We start from the raw sequence: 21,082 nt of genomic DNA on the forward strand, positions 1-21,082 counted from the left end.
AGCCAAAAAAGAAATTTTTAAGTTGGTCTTATTGACTCCAGCATCAGTGCTCTTCCCACTGTCTTCCCACAGCTCTTAAGAGGGGACAAGGCATTTTCTAAGGAAAAATATATAGAAGGAGCCCCAGTGGCTCAGTGGTAAAGAATCCACCTGTAATGTGGGAGACACAGGTTCAATCCCTGGGTTGGGAAGATCCCCTGAAGAAGGAAATGGCTACCCACTCCAGTATTCTTGCCTGGAGAAACCTCTGGACAGAGGAGCCTAGGGAACTCCAGGTCCATGGAGTTACAAAAGAGCTGGACACAACCGAGCAACTGAGCACACACATACATACAAGGAACCAGTGTAACTAACAGTCTTCAGGAAAGCGGTTGAGCATTCCATACCTGTCACAGCCAGCAGCACTTAGATGCAAATATTTGCTTACAAGTCATGCAGGGCATTGGAAGTCGTGAAAAACTGTTTAAGCAGAAAATAGGAAGAACTAAGGGGAAAAAAACTTTTAGTTCTTTACTGGGGATCTAGAGAGCACATTCTAGCCCATCTTTGGAGAGACATCACATATAAACAGCTTGGGACATCACTATAGCTAAGACAAGAAAAGCCTAAGAGCAGTCTTGGCATCCATGACAAAATTTGGAATGTGTGCAGTGAGGTCACTGACCCTATGTCCATGTGACCAAAGATGTGGCCCTTTTGAAGACAAGTAGGACTTGTTTTGAGGGGGCAGAGAAGGTGCAACTTTTTTAAAAGTTTTTTCTTTTTTTTTTAAATTTATTTGGCTGCATCGGGTCTTAGTTGTAGCATGCGGGCTTTAGCTGTGGGGCACGTGGGATCTTCATTCCTCAACCAGGGACTGAACCCACATTCCCTGCATTGGAAAGAAAGCCTCAGAAAATGCAACTTTTGAAAGTTGATCTAAAAGGGGGAAAAAAGAGAAGGTGCATTAAGCAGGTCACTCAAAGCTCAAGTGGGACTACACAGCTAGTGCTAACTCTCCTCCAGAGCAACAGAACCAAACTAGCCTTTCACCTGGGATGAGCTCAGAAAAACCCCAGCCAGCGAACCCTTGAATGCAGTGTCAAGGCCAAGCCACCTCACCAACATTAGAGCTCGACAGTGGTGTCAGAGGGTGCGGACTGGTTTCATTGTGTCTTAATTACTATTGTTTTCAAGTTGTACAGGTAAAAGATAAAAACATACTCATTTTAAAAAGTTTGTCCTACAGAAGAAAAAATAAAGGAAGTAAGGTGGTTATTTATTTAATCATTTTAATATTGATAGATATTTAAATAGTTTCTAATTTTTTCCTGAGGATTAGGTCTCTACACAGTATGTGTTTAGTGCCAGATAAAGGGTGCTATTCCCAAATATATTAATATATGTATGTAGTGTTGACCATATCTAGATTAAACTAGTCCTCTGCTCAAATGGGTAGGTTTAAGGGAGGATTCAGATATACCATGTTTCTTGTTCAATTCCTCTAGTCAACTCATGAGCTAATAGAAACAACTAGAATAAGAAATTTTAAATTCCATTTTTTTTTATTCAAGCATTGAATATTCACTGATACAAGCAAGCACTATTTTAGGTGTTCGAGATACAAGGGTGGATTAGATACAGTCTTTGTCCTAAAAAAATGCAAAAGGGAAATTTAAATAAACACCACAATCCATAGTCGTCAACAGTACAGAATTACAATCTCCTCATCATTCCCTCCTGTATCTTTTCTTTCTCTTTGCTTTATTGACCTACAATAAGCAGTTGTTTTATTTCAAGATTCTATTGACAATGCTGTGCCTTCTTTCCCTTTAATTTCATTTGTCATTATGTCCTACTAATCCCTCCTCTATCTCTAAACAACACCTTGCTTTCTCATCTATGCCCAACCCTACTAAGGATAAATAATGTTTTTCTTATTTTTTAGTCATTTGTGCCAAAAATAATTGGGAGATCAATCCACATAAACTGCTTCTGTAAATTTTCCTCTATAATAATGCCTTTACCAGAATGCCCACATTTCACATTGTGAAATTAAGGTGCAAATCACAGTCATAACAAGGAAAATACAGTCACACACTGGTTATTCAACCACAACTATGCATTTTCGAAAAAACTAAATTCAGTCAAGGCCAGTTCTTTACGGAAGTGTGAAGAGCTGAGACACAAAGCACCACCCTGCTCTCTCTCATTCACCTTCCACAACTTATTTCAGGTTTTACCTGCAAAGAGGCACTGTTAGGATAAAAGTATATTATCGGGGAGCAGTAGCATGTCAACCCACTAGCACACAGAAAAACCCTGTAATACACTCGCAATAGTACATATTTGCACAGATTTCATCAGCTCAGCTCAGAATATAACATTTTAAAGGTATTTTTGACAGAGATGATGGGGATGACTAAGCCAACAACCTTAGTCACTAGAGAGAGGGATACTAAAAACAAACCTTATCTATTTCACAAATTTGCCTGCACTCTTTAAAATGTTAAGATAACATCTAAGTTCTCTCAAAGAGAGTCCAGCAAGAAGCCATCAGTCCCAGGGAGGCGGCATTGATCCCACATCTAACTTACGTGCTAGAAGGGCAGCACTCACTAAAGGTGTGCTCACGAGAGGTCATCTCCCTCTTTTTAGGGAGCCACAGGACAGAAGGAACATTCATCGACGTCTGACCTTCTTACAGACCCACGGAAAATCAACCTCACAGCTAGAGGCCAGGAGACCACCTTTGCTGATGGTACCACAATTCTGTACCAAGCTGTTTGAAGCAATTCTGTAAGGAACCAAAAAAATCAATCACTTAAGGTGACGTGCAGAGTAAAGGAAGTTCTAAGGCATGAAAAGATTAAAAATGAGCAAATTCTTTCTGCCATTCAGACCTCACTTCTCTCAGCTCCCAAAACTGCAGAATAAAAATTACTCATTATCCTCTTTAAAGTGTCCTCTCTTTTTTTTCTTGCCCTTATCAACTATTGATTTCCTTCCTTGTTTCCTTTTTCTTTCCTCTCCTCTCCATCCATTATCTTTAGTCTATTTTCCCAGACATATAATTTCTTTTCCCCTTTTCTTTTCTCTTCTCTCTCTCTCTGCACTCTTTTGAAGCCCCTCACCTTGAGATGTTTAAGGCTGATCCATCTTCCCACCTCCAGCCAGAACTGTTTCTCAGACCAATCCAGTAAAATTCCTGACTGAGGAGATTTTGGAGCTCGATCTAAATGAGAGGTTTCAGAAGATGAAAAAATGCAGAAAGGTTAAAAAGAGATGTAGGGTCATGGTAACACTGTTTTTCCTTACACCGTCTCTCATCACTGTTATTTATGAACTGAATGTGTGTGTCCCCTCCCTCCCTAGATTGCTATGTTGAAGCTCTGATATCACAAAGTGATGGCATTTGGAAGTAGCCTTTGGGCAGTAATTAGGTTTAGATGAGGTCTTCAGGGTGGCCCCCACACTAAAAATGGGATTAGTGCTCTTAAGGAAGAGGAAAAGGCTTCCCAGGTGGCTTAGTGGTAAAGAATCCACCTGCCAATGCAGCAGATACAAGAGACGTGGGTTTGATCCCTGGATCAGGAAGATCCCCTGGAGGAGGGCACGGCAACCCATTTCAGTATTCTTGTCTGGAGAATCCCATGGACAGAGGGGCTTGGCGGGCTATAGTCCATAGGGTTACAAAAAGTCAGACACGACTAAAGCAACTTAGCATGCAGTCTCTCACCACCACATGAGAGGCAGCTGTCTGCAAGCCAGGAAGAAGTTTCTCACCAGAAACCAAGTCTACCAGCATCTTGATCTTGGACTTGGCCTCCAGAACTCTGAGAAAGAAATGTCTGCGGCCTAAGCTCCCCCACCCTGTCTATGGTTTATAGCAGTCGTAGCAGACTGAAACAACCACCTACTCCAAATAACTACTCTCTCTTTCAAACCTTCATTCTAGAGATGTGTCGGTTGCAGAGTGCAATACTTCCTAGAATTGAACTTCATGCCTATAATTACACTCTTAGATCATGACAGATAAGATAACTATTACATCTCTACCTTCCACTGCAACTTCTTCCTTGATTAGATGGAGCACCAAATAGGTATTCAGATAAATACCAGATAAATATATATTCAAATAACTTTGAAAAAAAAAAAGCTAAATACTGCTGTGAACACACTCATATTTCACATCATCATTTAACACTTATGTTATTATTAAACTTGCAACAATGTATTTGCATTGTTGTTTTTTCCCCACTAAACTCTCATTCTCCAAGTCCTCATCAATCTTCCATATGGCAAGAAAAAATAAACACAGTTTTTAAGGAAAAAGATGATGGTAAGGTTAAGTTGGTTATACTCTTTACATGTCCCAAGCTACCCACTAGAACAGAAATAAGATTCTTTGCTCTGTTGAGTCTGACCGGCAAATGAAAGAGTTTATATCCTAATGGAAGTGTCTCTAGAAACACAATGAAATAAAATAAAGGTTAAATCCCAGAAGACTAATTTTGTATAGGATTTGGTGCTAGTGTAATAAATATATTTAGCAACAAGTAAACTACCACCTTGGATATGGCCCTATATTCCCAGCAAGTACTTAATTGTGTATGCTGGTGGGGGGACAGGGTCTGAAGTGTAAAGGAAGGGTAGGATAAATGAAATGACATCCTAATTTCCAGATTAGCTGGAAACCTTTTGTGTAGTACTTAAACAATTTGCTTAAAATGATTACTTAAATTAGGAAAAAAGTGAGTTTATCCTCATTCTTCCAATAAGATTATAAGAAAAACTGTCCATTTCTTTCTTCCTTGCATTTCAGTGGGAGGAATGACAGCTAATAAAACACAGAAATGAATAGACTTCATTCATTAAATAAATAAATAGATATAAACACAGACCTCAATTAGAGTCTGAAGAGCTGGGATTCGATAATACTCACAAACTCCAATCCTACACTTGATCACTACTCTCAAGATCCATACAATTCTAAGTCACATGATTCTGCCAGCTTACTACTTCTCCCTGATGAGGCTGGACAGGGCAAATGTTTACTGGATCACTTTCACTTGAAAATCAACATCCCACTTGAAAGAAGCTTTTAGAACCAGAGTGCGATTATCTATAGGGTTCTACGGACTCATGAATGATGTGTGTGCGTTACCGTAGAAGCAACATAAAAGCATAAACAAGAGTGTTTATTGCAAGGGTGTGACCTCAGAAGGCTTATCTTGCAGAGAAGGTGTGAACTAGGCAATGAGGTGCTATGTCACTTTAGAACTAGTAATGTTTGGTTATACCTTAGAGAGGAAAAAGTATAAAACCTAAAAGCAAGATGAAGACAGAACACAAACAAGTGAAATCAGATACATTTTTTTCTTTCCTTTGCATTTTATTTTTAAGGTCAATATTTATGTCTTACACATGCACACATATGTTTTTGCAGGCAATATTTTTAAATTGTAATTAAAATACTGCTAAGGTATAGAACATACTCCTTACACTGCCAAAATGAACATGGTTTACAGGATATAGCTAAGATATTTCAGTCCATATGGAGATAAACTACTAAAATACCAAAGCTACTAAATTGGACATATCTTTGATTGGCTAACTTAATTTCAGGGACTATATACTAAATAACTAACCTCAAGGAAATAATTCATATAAATATGCTTGTAGCTGCTTAAAAATTGGAAATCAGATTTTTTTCTAGAAATACGAAAACAGTTAAGCAAAAATAGAATAATACAGAATTTTAAAAGATAAGTATCTGTAATCATTTAACGTGTGGAAAAAGGAATGAAATTATGCTACGTTACAAAAGCAAAACATGAACATATGGTATCCAAAAAGCCTAGATATTTACATAGGGTAAATATGTAATTTTAAATAATAGGTATGTTATGTTTTCAAATAAAATAACTTACATTTTTTCTTCAATCTCCAGACACTTTTTCGGGTGAAGTACTTATCACAATACATGTAGTTATTAATTTGAAAAAAAAAAAGTACAATACGGAGCACCCATAAAGTCTAAAATTATTTAGATCTATTGTTTTCAATTTAGAGTTATTTCACTTGAAAATGTGTCTGGAAAGCTGAATAAACACACATTGAGCATATTACGTGAAAGTTTAACAAATATACTATTTAAAAATAACTTTATCCTCTGTTTTCAGACTTTTCAAATATATCCTATAGAATGTAAGCACTGACTGCTGTTGCTGCTGCTGCTGCTGCTAAGTCGCTTCAGTCGTGTCCGACTCTGTACGACCCCATAACAGCAGCCCACCAGGCTCCCCCGCCCCTGGGATTCTCCATCCAAGAACACTGGAGTGGGTTGCCATTTCCTTCTCCAATGCATGAAAGTGAAAAGTGAAAGTGAAGTCGCTCAGTCACGTCCGACTGTTAGCGACCCCATGGACTGCAGCCAACCAGGCTCCTCCGCCCATGGGATTTTCCAGGCAAGAGTACTAGAATAGGGTGCCATCGCCTTCTCCATTGACTGCTGCTGCTGCTGCTAAGTCGCTTCAGTCGTGTCCGACTCTGTGCAACCCCATAGATGGCAGCCCACTAGGTTCCACCGTCCCTAGGATTCTCCAGGCAAGAACACTGGAGTGGGTTGCCATTTTCTTCTCCAATGCAGGAAAGTGAAAAGTGAAAGCGAAGTCGCTCAGTCGTGTCCGACTCTTCGCGACCTCATGGACTGCAGCCCACCAGGCTCCTCCGTCCATGGGATTTTCCAGGCAAGAATGCTGGAGTGGGGTGCCATTGCCTTCTCCGTCTCCATTGACTACTAGCATATAAAAACATGCAGATACATAAAGAGATTTAAGGGAAACTGGACAGGGTACAAAATTACTAGAATTTAATATTGATAAGAATTTCCTCTATAATTTTGTGTATGTGCACAATACTAAAAGTTAGTAAGCCTTGCTGTGTAAACCGAGCACTCTCTTTAAAAGAGTGAAACGCTGGGGTCCCACCAATTGGGGTGGCAGGAGGACCCGCACTCCCTCTTCACTAAGTCTCCACGGCGCACCTGCCCACAGGCACGTGGCACGTTCTTGCTCCCTGCAGTGCCCAGGAAGGAGGTCGGCTCCACCCAGGGAGCAACAAAGGGAGAGCCCAAGAGATATGGTTCTCTGCTAACCTGCTCCTGCAAAAAAGAGGAAATCAGAGTGGAAACCAAAAAATGGTGGAAGGAAAGGATAAATCTTCAGACCAAAAAAAACCCACAAAAACCCACAAACAAAAGGGGAAAAAAGAACACGAGGAAAACAGGCTAACCAAGACACAAGATTTACCTGCAGAAAACAGAAACTAAGAGCGAGGAGAACCCAGCCTCTGATGAAGCAGGAGACAAAAGAAGCCAAATCTGATTCAAATCACCGCCCAGTCTTAGTGGTCCCTGTCTCCCTTCTTGTACAATACAGGGCAATATGTTTATCAACTATTTTGTAAATGCAAAATTGTGAGTAGCTCTGGAAACATTTTTAAGAAGGAGGAAATTCAACATTATTCCATTTTTTAAGTGCTAACTGCTTTTCCTTAAGAGGTGAAATCATTTAGTGGTTTGTTTTTGTTTTTTTTTTTTTTTGGTACAACCAGAAAATAGAGGGATATTGAATACAGAGGCTTTGATTGTCTTGGGTATCAGCTTAACATTGCATAGATGGACTAGATTTTATATCCTCCAATACAAAGCACACTAAATGGCAAACTGGAGTCAGTTGTGTGTTTAACATGTCTTGGACACTTTGAATTACTTTTATTCCCAAGTTGGTTTTGGTGAAATTGTTTCTTAAAAGAAAAATCACGCCTTGATCTCCGCTCTCCCTGTCAGAATTTTGTGTACTCTGTAACATCTTTGTTCAGGTAGTCCAGTTTTCCTAGTAACTTTCTTCATCTGCTGTGAAAGATTAATATCATATACACTACTAATGAATTTTCAAATTGTGAATCCGTGGGACATATGATATAACAGTGTATGAACACTTGAAGGCATTCATACTTAACATACTGTTAAAACAAGTTTGCCTTCACATTTTAAACTGGAGAATAACTTGGATAATTGTTCAGAAATGAATCACAATTACATGGGTTTTTTTTAGATTTTTGGTACAAATGTTAAGAATTATACACAAATTTAAACTTCTGTATACTGGTAAATCCTAAAGGAAATCAACACTGAATATTCATTGGAAGGACTGGTGCTGAAGCTGAAGCTCCAATACTTTGGCCACCTGATGCAAAGAGCTGACTCAGTGGAAAAGACCCTGATGCTGGGAAAGACTGAAGGCAGGAGAAGGGGATGACAGAGGATGAGATGGTTGGATAGCATCACTGACTCAATGGACATGAGTTTGAGCAAGCTCTGGGAGATAGTAAAGGACAGGGAAGGTTGGCAGGCTACAGTCCATGGGGTCACAAAGAGTCAGACGTGACTGAACAACACAACAAAATACTGATCTTCAAAACCATCAGTACAATTTCAATTATGAAAGAAAAAAAAATAGTAAAACACTGTCCATCAACAGATGAATGGATAAACAAAATGTGGTCCTATCCATACAATGGAATATTATTCAGCCTTTAAAAGGAATGAAATTCTGATACCTGCTACAGCACAGATGTACCTTGGAAACATGCCAAACAAAAGAAGCCAATGAAATAATATAAGCCAGATACAAAAGGACATAAGAGGAAAATTCAGAGAGAAAAAGATTAGACTAGTAGTCACCAGGGTCTGGGGGGTGGGGTTATGGGGAGTTACTGTTTACTGGGTGTGGAGTTTCTGTTTGGGGTGATATAAAAGGTTCTGGAAATGAACAGTGGTCACAGTTGCACAATGATGTGAATATACGTAATTCCACTTAATTATATACTTGAAAATTGTCAAAATAGTAAGTTGTATGTTATTGATGCTTTACCACACTTTTTAAGTTAAAAAAAAAGGAGTGAGAAGTATCCTAACCTACCTACCAAAGATATGCTTTGGCTTGAAGTTCATAATGGTTGCTTTATTTGGTTATGAAGAAAGGGTGATAAACACACACACATTACCAGACTACAAAGACCTCAAGTAAAACAATTCTCCTATCATCTACCATCTGCTTCCAGCCATTTAGTTCTATCTTCGAACATATCATTTCAGATTTCCTCAAAAGGGAAAAACTCAATTCAACAAATCATAATTTACTTTGTGATACATATTTTACTGAAATTTCACACTCTGGGAGACAGAAAAGAAAAACAAAAGTTATTTCAAATCTGGGCTTTATTTCAAGTGTCAAGGAAATTAAAATGGAAAGAAGGAAAACTAAAATGAAGTGATTCCTCCTATGTTAAAAAAAAAATTTCACATAGATTTTTCTCACTTAATACTTGTAATGATTCTGGAAAAAAACTTCTCCACTTGGTACATGAGGAAATTGAGAGTCAACGAGGTTAAGAAACTTGCTGAAGCTCACATAGCTAGTAAGCAATTTAGTAAAAACAAACTCATGTCTCTCTGAAAGAAATGAAGCTGTTTAATAACCTGAATCTACTTTACATTATGGGGATAAGTGACCATGTTATCATAGTCTTTATAGTCACAGAAGGAAACCTTCGATATAATTAGATGGCTTCTCTGGTGGCTCAGAGGGTAAAGAGTCTGCCCGCAATGTGGGAGACCTGGGTTCGATCCCTGGGTTGGGAACATCCCCTGGAGAAGGAAATGGCAACCCACTCTGGTACTCTTGCCTGGAAAACCCCATGGACGGAGAAGCCTGGTAGGCTACAGTCCATGGGGTCGCAAAGAGTCGGACACGACTGAGCGACTTCACTTTCACTTTCAAACCTTAAATACAAGAAAAGTCAATACTGAAACTTCAGGGAGAAGATAGGGACAATCCCAAAGTCATAAACTCTAACAGGGATGATGGTTCAAGTTGAACGAGAGATTGTTAAAGCAATAAAGTCTGAAGATATAATCTCAAATTATGATAATGAGGAAGAAAGATGTTATACTGGGAGGAGCATCAGGATAGGTGTAAAGAAACCAAAGTATTTCCACAGGGAACTCTTTAGTCAGCATATATTTTAAAATAACACACCAACAACTATAAGAAACAAAAGTTAACAATCAAAATAAACTTATCTATATGGAGAAAAAAACAAAAACAAAAATCAAGAATTTGAACATATCTAAAGATAAATTCTACAGATGGTGATTGCAGCCATGAAATTAAAAGACGCTTACTCCTTGGAAGAAAAGTTACGACCAACCTAGACAGCATATTGAAAAGCAGAGACATTACTTTGCCAACAAACGTCCGTCTAGTCAAGGCTATGGTTTTTCCAGTAGTCATGTATGGATGTGAGAGTTGGACTGTGAAGAAGGCTGAGTGCCGAAGAATTGATGCTTTTGAACTGTGGTGTTGGAGAAGACTCTTCAGAGTCCCTTGGACTGCAAGGAGATCCAACCCGTCCATTTTGAAGGACATCAGCCCTGGGATTTCTTTGGAAGGAACGATGCTAAAGATGCATCTCCAGTACTTTGGCCACCTCATGCGAAGAGTTAACTCATTGGAAAAGACTCTGATGCTGGAAGGGATTGGGGGCAGGAGGCGAAGAGGACGACAGAGGATGAGATGGCTGGATGGCATCACTGACTCGATGGACATGAGTCTGAGTGAACTCTGGGAGTTGGTGATGGACAGGGAGGCCTAGCGTGCTGCGATTCATGGGGTTGCAAAGAGTCGGACATGACTGAGGGACTGAACTGACTGAACTGAAAGATAAATTCAAAGAACAGGAAGAGCAAGAAAGAGTAGTTGCCATAAGGTAAACAGAACATTGAGGAAATAACAGAACAATTCAACTTCAATTTTTTTCATTTTCTCAAAAATAAAATAAATCTTGAAGTCCAAGCACAAAAAAGAGATAATAAGTGAACACGTCAGCATATAATTTTCATGTAAATAAATTTTAAGGATAGTAAAAAAGAAAAATAAGTGAACACCTCACTATTTAAAAATATTTAAATCCCAAGGGCCATAAAATATACATCCCAGATTCAAATTCAAATAATATTTTAAACATTATTTGTACAGCAAAGGAACCAGAAGACAAACAACTGAAAAAGTGATTTCATTTTTCAGCGTGCACAAGATGGATTCTGAAAGCTGTTAAACACAGTATTTCTGCAAGAATTTAAAAGGTGGGTTGGTATGGAGTTTAAAATCTGGCTCTGAAAAGAAAGTTTGGCTCTGTCAGATTTGTAGCCTTGGACTTGCTCACTAACTCTTCTGAATTTTATTCACTCAATGAAATAGAGTGGTTGAATTCTACTTCATAGAATATGCTGTGAAGATTAAGAATAATAAAATAGAATTGAATTCCTATCACATAGCAGGTGCTCAACACACGGTAGTTTCTATTTTTATTATTTTCCTTATAAGCTTGGCTATCTATAACTGATCTAAGAGGGGGACTATTGTTATATATCTTACTGAAAGATAACTATTTAACAGTGTAAGAGGGACACTTCTGATAGCCTTGGAGCCTCTAGCATAGAGCAAACTAATTCCCTAGCAGTATTCTCCACCACTGGAATGTCAGAAAACTTTGGTTTTCATAGATTTTTATGCTGTTTTGGTAGCTGTTTAGACCTAAGTAGTGCTAGCAGTAAAGAATCTGCCTGCCAATCCAAGAGACCCAAGAGATGCAGGTTCAATCCCTGGGTTGGGAAGATCCCTTGGAGGAGGGCCATGGCAACCCACTGCAGTATTCTTGCCCAAAGAATTCCATGGGTAATGGAGCCTGGCGGGCTACAGTCCCTACAGTCACAAAAAGTAGGACACAACTGAAGCAACTTGTCATGTGCAATACTAGGAAAAGCAAGCATTTATCTTAAATTAGTATATAAATATTGCCGTGAGAATAAAAGAATAACAACACTGGTACAACAAAATCAACAGACTAGACATAAGCCAAGTTGGTTTTACAGGATCTTACAAAAGCTGAGGGAAAGAAAAAGAATCAGGCCAGAGAACCAAGCAAAATTCCACAGGAAAATCAGATATAAGACTTATCTCTAGTTGCTATGCAATCTCTCAGGGATATTCTACTGAGAGCATAGAATATCCTTTCCAGGACTGATTTGAATCAAGGGTCCTTAAAAGGAAATAAACCAGTTTTGGAAATGCAGCCAGCGTAACTCTGTTCAGCTTACTCAATGGTAGATCAGGATTTACAGTAAGTAGAGAAAGAATGGAAAGATGAAATCCTTTAACACTCATACATTCCTCCAGGGGACCTCAGAGAAACAGAGCCACGCCCACCTCCCAGCTATCCTGGGTTGCAGCCGTCATTATCACACTGCAATTATGGTAGCTGCCTCTCTGCAATTCTCCTGGGCACTGTCTTGTATTATGATTCACTACTCTGTTTATCAGTGTTTCCTCAACAGTCTTTCAAGCTGTCTGCTCACTTCTGCTATTGATTTCACTCAGCCTAAGAACTCAGATGGAGTTGTATCAGAATGAGAATAGGAGTTGCTGCAAAAAGGTCCAGAAAGTGCCATAAAACCATGATTCAGTAGGTCTAAAGAATACACCCCAGTGCATTCTGTCACCTAGTTCATGGAAGGATAAAGGAAAAGTAAATCACACAAGTGCACTGATTTGAAGTTAGAGTTAATGCAGAATTTCAAAAGAATGAGATAACACGAATCCAGATGCTTGAGTCTTCTCTTAAAATAGGAAGTTACAGACTTTATAGACCGTATGTTCTCTCCAACTGCTTCAGAGTAATTCATTGCTTCTCAGAATTACCCCAAGGGATGTTTAATATAGTTGAGTTCTTAATAAACTCTTCTCTGTGAATCTACCCCAAAAGGAAGGTGTAAAACAATATCAAAACAGAAAACTCAGCATGAAATTAGCACAAAAACCTAAGGAGGATTCCTTATTTTCTTTGCATATGTTATTTAAGTTGACAGGTTAGAATTTGATTGATTTTCGTACCAGGTAACCTCAGGATGTCAACTCCTTGTGTTACTTTGAGATGCTCCAGGATTCATAAAGAACTCACTTCCTGACAGTTAGGTGGACAGGAAGGATCTGAGATGCCAGTAGGAAGTGGAGCCCAGCAGTTCAACTCTGCAAGGAGTGTAAAGTCACACACACACACACACACACACACACACACACTTTCCTTCCTTCTTTCTCAAGTTTCTGAAACTGCTTCTTCCTCATGCCCTCAGCACAACCCCAACTGATTCCTAGTCTAGACTTATTGAATTCAAATGAATGAAGGCAAAATATTATGAAGAAGGCACTAAGTCCCCAGGCTACCTCTCTTTCCCTCCATCCCAAGTTCCCCCAGCTCTTACTGGTGAGAGAGAGCTGGTGAAACTTGTAAAGTGAGTAAAGTGCCTCTTTACTGTTAGACTCATATGTGTCTGGATCTAATGCTCTCTTTTATTAGATTTGTGAAAGTGAAGTGAAAGTGAAAGTCGCTCAGTCATGTCTGAATCTTTGAGACCCTATGTAATTAGCCTTTCCCTTATCCAGGGGATCTTCCCAACCCAGGGATCGAACCCAGGTCTCCGGCATTGCAGGCGGATTCTTTACCCACTGAGCCACAACAGAAGACTTGTATTTATGGTCTAATTCTTCCCCATAATACTCACCATCCTGCCACCTCCAACGCACACACACACACATGCATACATACCAATTGGAGCATCTAGGTATATAAATGAGGGTTGTTGGGGGAGGAAAAGGAAAGAACATTTCTTTTGCTCCTCAAAAGAGGATACATGATACATTTGAACAGCATTCTCCAACAAAACCTCCTACATTTACTAAATGTTTGCACTTACCATTTCCTTGCTGTCTGTAAACATAAGGAGATGCGCGTCTTTGGCTAAGCAGAATTCGAGGCTAGAATTCCAGCTCTTTTTTTCCACTGAAAAGTAATAACAGTGGTCACCATACCCCATCCAGTGGTCTGGGCAGTGAGGACAGCCAGCACACTTGGAACCTGGAAAAGAAGAGGTTTGGGTCACATCTTTATGGATCACTTGATCTTGGCAATGAAATGGGGGATAAACTGTCTTTCCTGCCCTCTACCTTTCAGATTAAGGTTTAGAGAAATGTACAACAATGCACAGTCTCAAATTAAATATCTGACAATGTCCAAGTCTATTACTACTACTGAACATTCTATTAAGCAAGGATGTGAAGGGGCAGGGAAGGAAATGGATACAAGCTGGCTGAGGACTGGGAAGAGAGTCCCTTGTTTGTGCTAGACATTAGTATGCACGTGTGACATATACAAAACAGGTAATATAACAGTGTATCTGCATGAATGTATTGCTGTATTATTTATATAGGCTCAGAGCATACATTGTGTAACTGCATAATGCACATTGCTTCACTCAGGTAGAATCTTTCAGAATATGCAACTTCAGTCTGACACTCCATAATAGTGCAAAAGAAAAGGACAGAAATGAGAAAGAGCAAACTTATCTAGAATCAAAGGCTGTTTGGGTTTTTTTTTTCAATCACAAATGCATTAAAAATTCACTGAAAATTGGATAAAAGACATACTTCATCAGAAAGAATTCTTTCTAGATATTTAAAAAAAAAAAGATTTTCTGACAGAGAAGGATATCAGCTGCTAAAGCAAAAAGTCATGCCATTCTCCTCACTGAGCTCTTTTATATACAGACACTCTCATTCCTTTAAAATGGTTGTGCTATAGATTTGTGAAAATGAAAGGGAAATGAAAACGCTTTCGAGGTAATTTCAATGAAAATTCCAAAATTCTATTGATTTTCTATTTCCACAAGACATATTTGTATAAACCCACCATAAACACAATCTCACAATAGGCAAGTGTGAACCATTATATCGAGTGAGCATACGTGTGGATACATAATTGAAGAGCAGATTTTATATCTATTCCAGATTTGAAGTTAAAAAGTAGAGAAAGTAGTCAACCTTTAGACAACCTTTCTGTAGGAAGGCCTGGCATGGGAACAGCATAGGGTTCTGGAGATCAAGCTATGAAGTCGACACCTTATAATTTGTGCTTTTTCCATACAACTGTGATGGTATCCAGCCTGAAGGAAAAATTCCTGACTTGCCTAGGAGTCTCCTTCTGTCAAAAGTTGAACTTGTATCTAACGTAGAGGTCCTAAGACTGAACCCTTAGTACCCCAATTAATAAAGTCCGTCCAACCAGTCATTTGGGGCTTCCCTAGTGGCTCAGTAAAGAATCTACCTGAAATGCAGGAGACCTGGGTTCGATCCCTGGATTTGGAAGATCCCCTGGAGAAGGAAATGGTTATCCACTCTAGTATTCTTGCCTGGGAAATCCCATGGACAAAGGAACCTGGCAGGCTACAGCCCACAGGGTCTCAGAAAGAGTCAAACACAACTTAGCCACAAAACAACAATAGCAATAGCCTGTCACTAACAATCATGCTCAGATAACAAAAACCTAAGTTAGAACTCTGGATTGTGAAACAAAAACCGAAGGCTCTCTGGATCATCATATGTAAGGATGTAGAACTAAATCTAGAAAAATTCATTTTAGAAAATGGGAAAGCTCACTAAATGGGAAAAATTAGAATATGCTTAATTAAATTATAGTATATCTCATGTGAAAAGTTAAACACAATACTAAAATTATAATTTGATTTTCATGCTAAATATGGTAGTAGGTAGGAAAATGTTTATGACACAATATCAAACCAAAAAGCAATACACAAAATTATAAGCATATTGTGATCAGAACTATATCCAGCCTTATTGAAAAAAAAAAAAAAGTGAGGTGAGGGGGATTTTAGAGGACTTAACTGAAATCCTGTTAAAAGAATAAATACTTAACACAAATGCATGTACTCAAAAACTAGAAGACTATGCCTGGGAGATACTCTTGTGTATGTTGGTTTATTTTGCTGGGACTATTTTTCAAGTTTTCTGTTATGTTATATTGCTTTTATACACAAATTTTGGTTTAAGTTAGCACTTACCCCGGTACAGAATCCACTGCAATAGCAGCATACTTGCTAGAATGGTGGACAGAAGCCCCAGAGCTATCGCCACATGGTAAGAGCGAGGGGATCTCGAGGAAGAAGCTGCAAGAATAGAATCCAAAAAAACATCCTGAGTCAGAATAAAAGTTGAAGGAGAAAAGGTCAGGGAAGGATAGCTGGGATCTGGAAGCAATTTGGCCTGGTTGGAACTGCAATCCAGGCCTTAAAGTTTCCTTTCCTGGATCTGTCAGGGCCACGCTCTGAAGTTGAGGGTGGCCACCATTAACTTTATCAAGGAATATATTTTACTTATCCAGTGAAACATACATTTTGTTTGAAACTGTGGCTTGCACAGTCTCATGCTTTAGTGGTGAGAATATAAATTGGAACAACTTCTTTGGATGGCAGTTTGGCTGTGTCCCCAAATCACAAAGGCATTAATTTACCTTTTGACTCAGCAATTTGTCTTCAAGAAATTTTTCCTGCAGACATTCACACATGTATAAAATGTCATTTTTTTAAGGCCACTCAGCAACAATATTTGTAGGAGAAAAAGACTAAATTCAACCTATCAATAAAAGATGAGTCAAATACATTCTGACGTAGCCATAAAGTCAATATGCAATTTCTAACAAAAAAACAAAGACAAGCTTTTTTTATATATATGGAGTGATTTTTCAAGGAATATAAAGGGAAACAGTTAACAAAACAGTCTGTTTGTGAAACAGTGTAGCTAATAGGCATTTCTGAAAATAGACACATGCATCTGATAAGGTTGCTTGCCTTGGGGAGGGGAAACAGGTCAATGGGGACAGAGATAGGAGGAAGACTTTTTATTTTCTTCTATACTTTTTAAATTTTGAACCATATGATGTATTATTTATTCAAAATTGATATAAATAAAACTTAAATGAAAATAAAATAACTGACACCTCACAAGTGCTTTAGAACCTGTCATAATTGGAAGAGTGATCAGTTTAGGTTGATAATTTGTTTAAGGATAGGACATTACTTCATATTAACTCTGTTGTATACAATGTATACCTAAGAATGGTATTTTTTTCATTTGGAAAATAACAGATTTTTCACACCAATTTTTTATTTTAAAATGGTAGCAATCCCATAGTCTGATTGTGTAGGACTGATAGTGTGAAAGGCAGAAATTTATAAAGTAAGGCATTTAAGTTCTAGTTTTGACTCCTTTATTTGATAGCCTTTAATTTGTAAATTGAGAAAATAATTCTGCTTATTTGGGCCTCACTTTCAAATTTAAATTTTAGGTAAATGATACTGTAGATGTAGGTATCTAGGATGTATTTTGAACTTCTTAAAGAAATTCATAGTGAAAATAGCTTAAAATGAGAGAGTTGTGTATTTTAACTATTTTGACTGATAAATCCAAAAGCATTTGATTTTTTAGTGATACAAAAAATGCATTTGCACTATAGAACAATATTTAATGAAATAAATGTTGATTTTAGATATTACACTAAGTGTAAAAAAAGTTCAAAACATAATTGCATAAATTGTATATGTGCAACCACAATTCAGTTAAAAAAATTAACTGAAATTTAATATTTTATTGTACTTTATATTAAAAGACTCTTAGTGAAGTACTTGTAGTAAAGTCTGTATAAAAAAGCAAAAATATGTCAAAATAGTAATAGTGATGATCACCATGTTGTAAAATTATTAGTGATTTTATTTTATTATATCTGCTCTCATAGTTTCTCTAATTCTTATAATAAGCATGTACTGATTTTTTAATTTCTCCTGGAGAAGGAAATGGCAACCCACTCCAGTATTCTTGCCTGGAGAATCCTATGGACAGAGGAGCCTGGCGGGCTACAGTCTGTGGGGTCACAAGAGTCAGACATGTCTTAGCAACTAAACCACCACCAATACTTTTGTAAAGAGATTTTTAATATTGTTTTAATGCTCCTGACCTATTTTCCCATTACCAAGCAGAACACCCCAGAAAGCTGGTGTAGGAATAAGCATACTGGCAATAAATAAGAATGTGCAGTGTCCACTGGATACAAACAAAAACCACTTGCCTAGAAATTAAAATTATAGTCAAGTTTCAACTTATCACGAATTGTGTGATCATATACACAAACTTTAAAATGCACATTCTTTCTTATTTAACATTTCTATTCCTTAGAAATTAGCACAGATATAACCCCAAACAAGGAAAAATAAGTACAAATAAAACATTAAATGCTCTATAATTTACAGTAATAGAAATAAATCTAAATGTCTAAGTATAGTGGAATGATTTAGCAAATTATAGCAGTGATTTCAAGGGACAACACTAAAACTTGTAATAGTAAGACTAGGAGGCAAAAAAGAGAGAAACCTTATGGAGCTACACTAAAGAATGCACTTCATGGGAGTTTGCTCCCCAAGATATGAAATCAAATATTAATTTTGGCACTTGCACAGTTATCTGCCTGTCTCAGCAAGTGTTTTCTCGGGGTTCCATGTAAGAATGGTTTGTTTCATCTTCAAATTCCCAGAGTCACAGGGTCTAGTATCTGTAACGCTCTTAATACCTTCTTTCTACACTTGGCACCTTTCTGGTGCAACACCGGGGGTGTGGGGAAGACCTAGTTATATGAATTAACTTCTTTTCTGACAAAATCTTAATATAACCCTGTGGCAAAATTATTGGTGTCCTTCTCTTCATTTCATAGCCAGAAAAACAGAGATGCCTAGAATTTGCACAGCTGGTCCACAGTTGCCCCAAACATTCACAAAGAGATAAAGTTCTCCCAACAAATTTCTTGCTTTAGTTCAGGAGCAATAAAGACAAAATTGCCCCAGCTTGTGTTTCATAGATAAGATGATAGAAGTGAAGGGTTAGAAAACAATTTACCTGAAACCTAAGATCAGATCCTCAACCACATACAAAATTTTCATATTCCAACTCTGGACTTCAAAATGAACTGAAGGCATTTCTCCAAATGACCCTCTATTTTTCTGCATTCTCTACTCCAAATGTATTCTCCATCTCATTTATTCACCTAGCCTACGGTGACTATGGACAGTTTTCCACACTTGATCGGTTAACTCACCTTCTTGCTGCTGTCGGTCGTCCTTCAGAGCTTGGCGTGCAGCAGAAGACTTAATTATGGAATAAGTAACATTGTCAGTCATCTTCGTCTAATATCTTTCACATTCAGTTGAGAGAATAAAATTATACAAGCGTGAAGAGACAGGGGTAAGTGAGGAAACAGCCCAATCTCTAAACTGCTAGCAGGAAACTTGAAGGTTTTATAAAAAAAAAAAAAAAATGGGCCAGCATGACAAAAGCAGAAGTAATTTTTCAGGAAATGATTCAAACTCTGGGGCTGCCTATAGAAATTAATATTCTAAACTCTGATTTTTTTATGTTTTATTTATTTAATCTCACCATACTCTCTAGATCCTCATTAAGTACAAATTAAATTGACTCCCTATCTCATCTAATTCTATTGACCAAGGAAACGTTGCCCTTAAATTCAGTAATTCAATTATGGAAACTGGAATAAAAATATGAGAGTGGTTCCTAGCTATGAATTTATTTCAGATTTTATATTTGCTCGTTCCCTTTTAAGAAAACAGATGAAAAAATAAATAAATAAATAAAAGGAAAACAGATGCATGCCAAATGGGACTGATCTCATTGTTCCTTGGAGCTTTGGGTAGTGGTATAAGATAGAGAAATGGGAGGTTGGTTTGCATGTGGCTGGAATTATAGGAGAAATGGGCTCTTGCCCAGATATATGTTCTGTGAGTGTGTTATACCTCTGTGTTCCCCAAAACGTTCTCCCAATTATGATTTAATCTTTACCCTTCACAGGCAAGAAATTTCATTTAATTTTCTCTCCTTGTTCTCTTATTTTTATATGCTGAGACAACCACAAAGAGGAATAAATTAAGTAACTACATAGTAAGGTGTCAGCTGCTATTGTTCAGTTGCCCAGTCGTGTTCAACTCTTTGCGACCCCATGGACTGCAGCACGCCAGCCTTCCCTGTCCTTCACTATCTCACAGAGTTTGCTTAAACTCATGTCCACTGAGTCAGTGATGCCATTCAACAACCTCATCCTCTGTCACCCTCTTCTCCTCCTGCCTTCAATCTTTCCCCAAATCAGGGTCTTTTCCAAAGTGTCTGCTCTTTGCATCAGGTGGCCAAAGTATTGGAGCTTCAGCTTCGGCATCAGTCCTTCCGATGAATATTCAGTGTTGATTTCCTTTAGGATTGACTGGTGTCGATAATTTATTTCAAATAGGTGAAATTGAAATAAAAAGTTAAAGACAATAAAAGGGAACTTAAATTCCAGGAATAGATAAGGTCACCAAGTCAGAATGTATAAAGACAGAAGCGAGGGAAGAGAAACAGGGAGAGCATAGTAATTAAAAACTAATAAAATTCTATTTCCGGCCGGGACAGAGTGATACTGGACTTGGCCTTCAGCCAAAACACTCTACATGACAAAATACATGAGGCAGCTGTTTTCAGGGATGGATCAGGCAGCACTGTGACCCTTGAGAGAACACAACGCACAAAGGTAAGCGCTAAGGTCACTCTGGTATTCTGCCTAGGACCACTTTCCGGCCCAAAACAGGAAAATGAATCCTAAAATAGAGCAGGAGTCTCATGAAGCTGAGGAGGCAGAGATCCAAGTCTTGAGCTGCTTGTTGTTGTTCAGTCACTCAGTCATGTTTGATTCTTTGCGACCCCATGGACTGTAGCACGCCAGGCTTCTGGTCCTTCACCATCTCCTGGAGTTTGCTCATACTCAATGTCCATTGAGTCAGTGTCCATTGAGTCAGTGATGCCATCCAACCATCTCATCCTCTGTCGTCCCCTTCTCCTCCTGCCTTCAGTCTTTCACATACCTGGAATTTGCAGATCAGGGTGACTGACATGAGAAAGTGGCACAGAGAAAGGTGTCCAAAAGCCATCATGTGAGCTCATCCTCTAAGTCCCTGGCCGAGAGCCAGATGCACAGATAGAACAAGACTCTGTGGTCCCTGCTGAGATGAACTTCTGTGGTCGTGCACCAGTGGTGG

General features: G+C 38.3%; 1 protein-coding gene across 1 annotated transcript; it reads right to left on the bottom strand.

Moving 5' to 3' along the window:
• Positions 1–1,525: 1,525 nt before the first annotated feature.
• On the bottom strand, positions 1,526–20,448 carry KLRG1 (killer cell lectin like receptor G1). The gene is made up of 5 exons (XM_086402035.1): positions 19,099–20,448; positions 16,019–16,123; positions 13,859–14,019; positions 3,114–3,214; positions 1,526–2,776 (listed from the first exon to the last, which is right to left on the bottom strand). The coding sequence occupies exons 1-5, from the start codon at positions 19,178–19,180 to the stop codon at positions 2,662–2,664; spliced, it is 564 nt and encodes a 187-aa protein (XP_086258161.1). The 5' UTR covers positions 19,181–20,448; the 3' UTR covers positions 1,526–2,661.
• Between the last annotated feature and the right edge of the window lie 634 nt (positions 20,449–21,082).

The sequence above is a fragment of the Bos grunniens genome, chromosome 5, assembly GCF_055505025.1.
Source record: "Bos grunniens cultivar Pamir isolate PY7600 chromosome 5, Bosgru_T2T1.0, whole genome shotgun sequence".
Taxonomy (NCBI): Eukaryota; Metazoa; Chordata; class Mammalia; order Artiodactyla; family Bovidae; genus Bos; species Bos grunniens.

What these genes read in the sequence shown, in the direction of transcription:
- KLRG1 (XM_086402035.1), bottom strand. Translation starts at nt 19,180, where the DNA reads ATGACTGACAATGTTACTTATTCCATAATTAAGTCTTCTGCTGCACGC. An exon ending in GCAGTGGATTCTGTACCGGG is followed by an intron (nt 14,020 to 16,018) that starts GTAAGTGCTAAC and finishes CTTCTTTTCCAG; the next exon opens with GTTCCAAGTGTGCTGGCTGT. An exon ending in TCAGCCTTAAACATCTCAAG is followed by an intron (nt 2,777 to 3,113) that starts GTGAGGGGCTTC and finishes GGTTCCTTACAG; the next exon opens with AATTGCTTCAAACAGCTTGG.